General features: G+C 44.2%; 1 protein-coding gene across 1 annotated transcript in view; it reads right to left on the bottom strand.

The window, feature by feature from the left end:
- Positions 1 to 781: 781 nt before the first annotated feature.
- The window catches only part of LOC105470294 (immunoglobulin like domain containing receptor 1), a 35,568-nt gene continuing 29,505 nt past the window's right edge, over positions 782 to 6,844 (bottom strand). The window contains exons 7-8 of the mRNA XM_011722134.2: positions 5,989 to 6,809; positions 782 to 1,252 (exon numbers count right to left, since the gene is read on the bottom strand). Of these exons, the coding sequence (XP_011720436.2) occupies positions 1,211 to 1,252; positions 5,989 to 6,809 (863 nt within the window). The 3' untranslated portion in view covers positions 782 to 1,210. The remainder of the gene's footprint in view (positions 1,253 to 5,988; positions 6,810 to 6,844) is intronic.

The raw sequence follows: 6,844 nt of genomic DNA, 5'->3' as shown, positions 1-6,844 counted from the left end.
GAAAATTTTTGCAATCTACTCATCTGACAAAGGGCTAATATCCAGAACCTACAAAGAACTCAAACAAATTTACAAGAAAAAAACAAACAACCCCATCAAAAAGTGGGCAAAGGATATGAACAGACATTTCTCAAAAGAAGACATTCATACAGCCAACAGACACATGAAAAAATGCTCATCATCACTGGCCATCAGAGAAATGCAAATCAAAACCACAATGAGATACCATCTCACACCAGTTAGAATGGCAATCATTAAAAAGTCAGGAAACAACAGGTGCTGGAGAGGATGTGGAGAAATAGGAACACTTTTACACTGTTGGTGGGATTGTAAACTAGTTCAACCATTATGGAAAACAGTATGGCGATTCCTCAAGGATCTAGAACTAGATGTACCATATGACCCAGCCATCCCATTACTGCGTATATACCCAAAGGATTATAAATCATGCTGCTATAAAGACACATGCACACGTATGTTTATTGCAGCACTATTCACAATAGCAAAGACTTGGAATCAACCCAAATGTCCATCAGTGACAGACTGGATTAAGAAAATGTGGCACATATACACCATGGAATACTATGCAGCCATCAAAAAGGATGAGTTTGTGTCCTTTGTAGGGACATGGATGCAGCTGGAAACCATCATTCTTAGCAAACTATCACAAGAACAGAAAACCAAACACCGCATGTTCTCACTCATAGGTGGGAACTGAACAATGAGATCACTTGGACTCGGGAAGGGGAACATCACACACCGGGGCCTATCATGGGGAGGGGGGAGGGGGGAGGGGGGAGGGATTGCATTGGGAGTTATACCTGATGTAAATGACGAGTTGATGGGTACTGACGAGTTGATGGGTGCAGCACACCAACATGGCACAAGTATACATATGTAACAAACCTGCACGTTATGCACATGTATCCTAGAATGCAAAGTATAAAAAAAAAAAAAAAAAAAAAAAAAAACTCCTAGTCTCAAGTGATTCTCTCACCTTAGCCTCCCAAAGTGCTGGGATTACAGGTGTGAGCCACTACACCCAATCTCAAAATCTTGTATTTAAAATTCTTCTATTTGATTCTCAGAATCTAAGCCAAAACTGTTAGATTCAGACTTGCAGGTCCCAAGTCAGCTGGAAATCTAGGTGATGCTGATGACACGTAGAAGCCGAGAAGTAGCCACAGAAGTTGTGCTGTGTGCTTGGTGACTAAATGACCACACTCCTTCCGCTATGAGAGCTGTCTTTCTCCTGGGGAATAGAAGAATACACACACAAAAAAAAATCCAGTCAGTGTAATCCGTCTATGCATGTAACACATAAGGTGTGCTTGATTCATAAATCCTAAGTGGGTGGTGGCTGCCAGGACAGCAGATCTGAACCTAAAAAATACTTCTTTACTCTTCATGAAACCAATCTCTCTCCCTAGGCTTAGGTTTTTCTTGCTTACCTCTCTGGAGACTCCCTCAAATACCTTTAATTTCTGAACATTTAATCCAGTCTAATTCACTCTGCCTCTTGCTCTGTTTTCTAATACCTTCAAGTCTCCCTGAGACTCAAAAAGTGGTACCCTGTTCCATTCTCCAGTCCATCTCCCTCCCATTCATTCATAAAGACATTGCTCAGTTCTCTTTTTCCTTTTTATAATCTCCTGAATCATTCCTTCCCAGCCTTCTTCTAAAAAGTTTGGCTTCAAACCTTAGTATTTCTCTGAAGTTGTTTTTCAAAGATCACTAATTACTTCTTCCTGACCATACTCAGTGGCTTTTTTTTTTAGAAGTTATTCCACTCTACTTGGTCTTTGGGCTTTTTCCACTTCCTTGGTGAGGGTGAAGAACTGTGGTTGACATTTCTCGTATTTCTCTAGCTATGGTAGGGGATCATTTTATTTAAGTTTTGAATATCTATAGTTGTGGTCCATGAATGTGACCTTCCTCATCTTATTTGAAATAGGAAAACAAGGTATCTGTCCTAAAATATACTGCTCAAAAGGGATCACATATGTATGTACATTCATGTTGCTATAAAAAAGAAAGTTTCCAATTTATCAGGAAAGTGAGTTTCAGGGGTCATGATTTCTAATCAAAATACTGCAGGATAAATGTTCTCTGACATAATAGAAGACAATGAAATGCAGTAAAAGGAACTTGTCCAAGTTTGCTAAAAGAAAACCTAGACATGATCAAGGAGTAGACATTTTGTTGAAAGTAGGAGATTAAGAATGCCAACATAAAACTTTCTAAAAATTAAATCAAAAAGTCAAGAAAAAAGCTGGGATTCTCTACAGAAAGTTTGAATTTAGGTTGGAGAAGAAAGAACACCTTGGCTTTCTCTTGTATTAGAACAGGTGTATACTGGCCAAGTTTGGAACAAGCCAGAAATACTTTGAGAATGTCTTAGGACAAGATTAGAAAGAAAGATAATTGATTGGAAGGAGTCCAGGAGCCTGGGCCACACAAGTCTGTAATCACTGAAGGTAAAAGCTTGAAGTTTTTGCTCCTTATATTTCTGAGGTTATAGCTTCAGTGGAGTGAAAAGGCCACCAGACCTGAATTGAGAAGATCTTGGCTGGAATCCTGGTTCTGAAGTTGGGTGGAAGATCCCTCAATATAACTTCCATTTTCTCATGGGCACTGTGTAACATATAGTTTCTACCTATTTCAGGTTCCCATTAAATCATCTGTATGGAAGCCCTTGTTTGTTGGTATCTATTTGTTAAACATTACTCTTGAGAGAGAAGGTTCCACATGAACACCAAAAAATAATTGTTCCATTTATGTTTCTCTAAATGCCAAATAAAGTATTTTAAATAAGCATTTTATAAAAAGTTATGGTAAAGCTGTAACTGCTGAAAGCCTGCTTTAGGAAAATAGTGATACATCTTATCAACTCAAGCAGTAAACAGAAACTTCCAGTGCTGCATGATGGAAGGTCCCCATCTAGAGGCCCAATTGTATTATGATGTTTCATTACAAGCTCTAATGACTTCAGAGGCTAGGAAGGCAGCCTGTGTAAGAAGCAGCAGCCAGCCCAAGGAGAGGAGGGAAGAGCATGACTTTGGCCCTGCAGACTTTGCCTCAGTAAAGGCATTCAAAATTTAAGTTACAAACAAAACAAACTAAACACAGTGCCCTTCAAACTGAGCAATCTCCCAAATCGAGCTTTGGTCCTGGGCCTCTGCTCACTGTCAGAATATGAATGGAAAGTTGAATGTGATAAGTAAAGTGATAGCTCCTTGGGAGATAAGCTCAAAGAAACTCCAAACAATGGAGGCTTTTACAATTTCTTGTACAAAATCTTTGCTTCTTGGGAGTAACTTTACAATTGAAAATTTGGTTTGGTTGTGGTAGGTGGTAAAGGAAGCTGTGATATTTTCAGAAAATGAGGAAGAAATAAAGTCACCAGAAGATATCAATGACTCCAAATGATAATCTCTTTCTCTCTTTCCTTTTTTTCTGAGTCAAGGTCACATTCTGTTGCTCAGGCTGGAGTGCAGTGGTGCAATCATGGCTCACTGAGCCTAGAACCTGGGCTCAAGTGATCCTCCTATCCTTCTGAGTAGCTGGGACTATCGGTACATGCCACTGCACTTGACTATACTCCTCTAAGGAGGCAGAAAGGGCACAGGCTTGAGAATCAAAGTGCAATTCAAACCTGAGCTTCACTCCCTATTGGCTGTGTGGCTTTGGGCATGCTACTCAACCTCTCTGAGCCTCCCATAGTTGTGAGGATTAAATGAAATGAAACTTGGAGGCCAGGCACGGTGGCTCATGCCTGTAATCCCAGCACTTTGGGAGGCCGAGGCAGGTGGATCACAAGGTCAAGAGATTGAGACTATCCTGGCCAACATGGTGAAACCCTGTCTATACTAAAAATACAAAAATTAGCCGGGCGTGCTGGCATATGCCTGTAGTCCCAGCTACTCAGGAGGCTGAGGCTGGAGAATCGCTTGAACTGGGGAGGCGGAAGATGCAGAGAGCCGAGATCGCGCCACTGCACTCCAGCCTGGCGACAGAGCGAGACTCTGTCTCAAAAAGAAAAAAAGAAAGTTTGGAAAGGGCTTAAAGGGCTTATCCAGTGTCTGGAATATAACTGGTGTTCCTCACCCTTCTCTCACTTACAAGAAGCCACATAATTTAACTTACAGAAAATAATTTGACTTAGAAGAAGATAGCCTGTAGATTTGGGGTCCAAAACTGGATCTTAACTTTGTTGTTGTTATTGTTATAATGAAGAGAGCTGGTTTAGTCACAACATGAGTAAAGGAGGTGTGACTGTCCCAGCTTTGACTGTGTTTTCTTTCAGGATGTAATTTTCTTACTGGTAACACAGAAGAAACAGTTGTATCATCTGTAAATGAGGATAATAGTACAAAACACACAGGGTGGTTGTGAGGATTAAGTAAGATGTTATATAAGATGTCTATAACTCAGTACCGCTTAGTAAGGAGTAGCTATTTTCACTATTGTTGATCCTTATCACTCAAGGGACATGTGTGAGAAGATGATATAATTGCCATTGATTATTACAGAAATGCCTGCTGGTCTTTGCTACCTTCCTCACAAATCACTCTCACCAAGGTTCTGCTCTAGAAAGAGCAGCACTGTGGCTCTCCTAAGAGGCCTGCTCCTTTGCACACACCATGTGTGTGATTGAGTTTTTAAAAAACTCACAGCAGAACATGTACTTCCAAATGAGAGTTGTATCCTTCAAAACCTGTGAGAGACTACAGTTCTTCTTTTATAATATCTCTCTGCTCCGGGAACTTCTTTCAGAGCTACTGCATATACCTTTGACTATCTCAACAGAAGCGAAAGAGAAAAGGATTTTGGTCAAATAGAGAAAAGATCTTCATGGGTAGCCTGTAAGTTGGCTCTGAGGTAGTTTATTAATGTTTTTGAGCAATGGCAACATAGCTTTGCAAAGTGGCAACATTAAAGGAATGCTGTCATTTGGATGTATTAATTAAATTTTTTTTTTTTTTTTTTTGAGACAGAGTTTTGTTCTTGTCACCCAGGCTGGAGTGCAATGGCACGATCTCAGCTCACTGCAACCTCCTCTTCCCAGATTCAACTAATTCTCCTGCCTCAGTCTCCCAAGTAGCTGGGATTACAGGCATGCGCCACCACACCCAGCTAATTTTTTTTTTTATTTTTAGCAGAGACAGGGTTTCACCATGTTGGCCAGGCTGGTCTCGAACTCCTGACCTCAGGTGATCCACCTGCCTCGGCCTCCCAAACTGCTGGGATGACAGGCGTGAGCCACTGCGCCCAGCCCCAAATAATTTTTAAAGTCACTTCTTTAAAACAACACAAAAGATCTGCATCCAGAGGCCCTAAAGGCCTACGCCCTTCTGTGTTCCCCTTTTAACTATGTCTGGCACCCGTTGGCATCTTGCCTATCCACAGAATCTTAATGTTTTGGCCTATATATGGAATATCAGGGTTTTAAAAATCAGTTTAATGGTCCCTTCCAGGGGATGTCTCAGAGGGTCCCAACCTCACATATACCAGGGCCTTGAATGCTGACTTAACAAGCGTCTTCTGTCAGGCCCAGTGTTCTAATTTGGGGTATGGAAATGGATTGCTAACTAAAGAAAGCAAAGCAGCTGTGAAAGGAGGTGAGGCTTTAGCCACAACGACCTGCATTCAAGTCCTAGCTCATAGCTTGCAAGGTGCTTAATCATGCTGAGCCTTATTTTCTCCCGTGACCCCGCTTGGCTTGCCCCACAGGACTGCGATGACAGCCGAAGCGATGGTGAGAAGGCGCTTCACAGGCAGCGAACTCTCCCCTGCACTCTGCACACGCTTGATTTCTTTAGCTTTAGCAAGAGGTAGTCCACCCAGCCCACAGTGTAATTTGGGCAAACCGGGGAGGAGGCACCCTCTGTGGCAGAATGAGAGGCAGCCTGTGTTGGCTGTGGTCATGCCTGGCTGGAGGGTCCTCTCTGCCCATGCCCGACCCTCAGCAGGATGCCCCAGGCTCACCGAGCGCTTCTCCACACTCCCTTTTTTCCTGCTATTCTTGCCTAGAGTGACATCCAGTGAGCGGTAGCTAGGTGGCTTCTCCTCGGGCCAGTGTGGGGAGTGCGAGCGGTGGCGATGGGCCCCCCAGCTCTGGGGCTGCCTCTCCTTGTCCTCTTCAGAGCTCCAGGAACTGAGGCCACAGGGCAGGGGAGGAGAGTAGCTGCGGTGCCTGCGTCGTCTCCCGTGCCTCTGAGTGCTCTCCCGGGGGCTGAGCCTGTGGGGCCTCTCCTGACAGCGGCTCCTGAAAGGAGGGTGGCTCGGCCGCCAGCGTGCCTCGCTGGACGAGGGGACATCGCTTAGGCTGTCCCTGTCTGACCAGTGTATGGGTGACCCATTCAGCCTAGAGCTACGGTGCCTTCCACTCCACGATGGGTCCAGTTCTCTTCTTTCCAATGCCCAAGACTTTGGCCCCCGGTCCTGGAGCTCCTGGTGGAAATCAGGGTAATGGTGCTGCCTTCTCCCATCTCTCAGATCCCAGGGCCTGGAGTGAATTGGGGTGAGCCACTGCTGGTGCAGGGAGTCACTGGTCCTCCTTGAGGACGACAGGTCTCTGATCAGTGGCGGCAGGTGGATGATTCTGCGTTCCACGACCTCGGAGCCCAGGGAGGACAGCATGCTGCAGGGATGGCCAAATCTGGCTTTGAGGTCAGGGGGCAGAGGCTGTGCCAGGTTGAGGTTCCGCAGTTCTTTCTCCAAATACTCCAGGACACCATTGGTGATGGGAGGGTGATTGGTGGTCTGGGTCATTGGCATCTGAGGGAGGCTGGACCGCAGGGACAAATCTGAATGGAAACAAGGACATGACATATAGAACAAA

This window comes from Macaca nemestrina, chromosome 2 (assembly GCF_043159975.1).
Source record: "Macaca nemestrina isolate mMacNem1 chromosome 2, mMacNem.hap1, whole genome shotgun sequence".
NCBI lineage: Eukaryota > Metazoa > Chordata > Mammalia > Primates > Cercopithecidae > Macaca > Macaca nemestrina.
The sequence above is the reverse complement of the archived record's forward strand: the minus strand, read 5'-3'. Positions and strand labels throughout refer to the sequence as shown.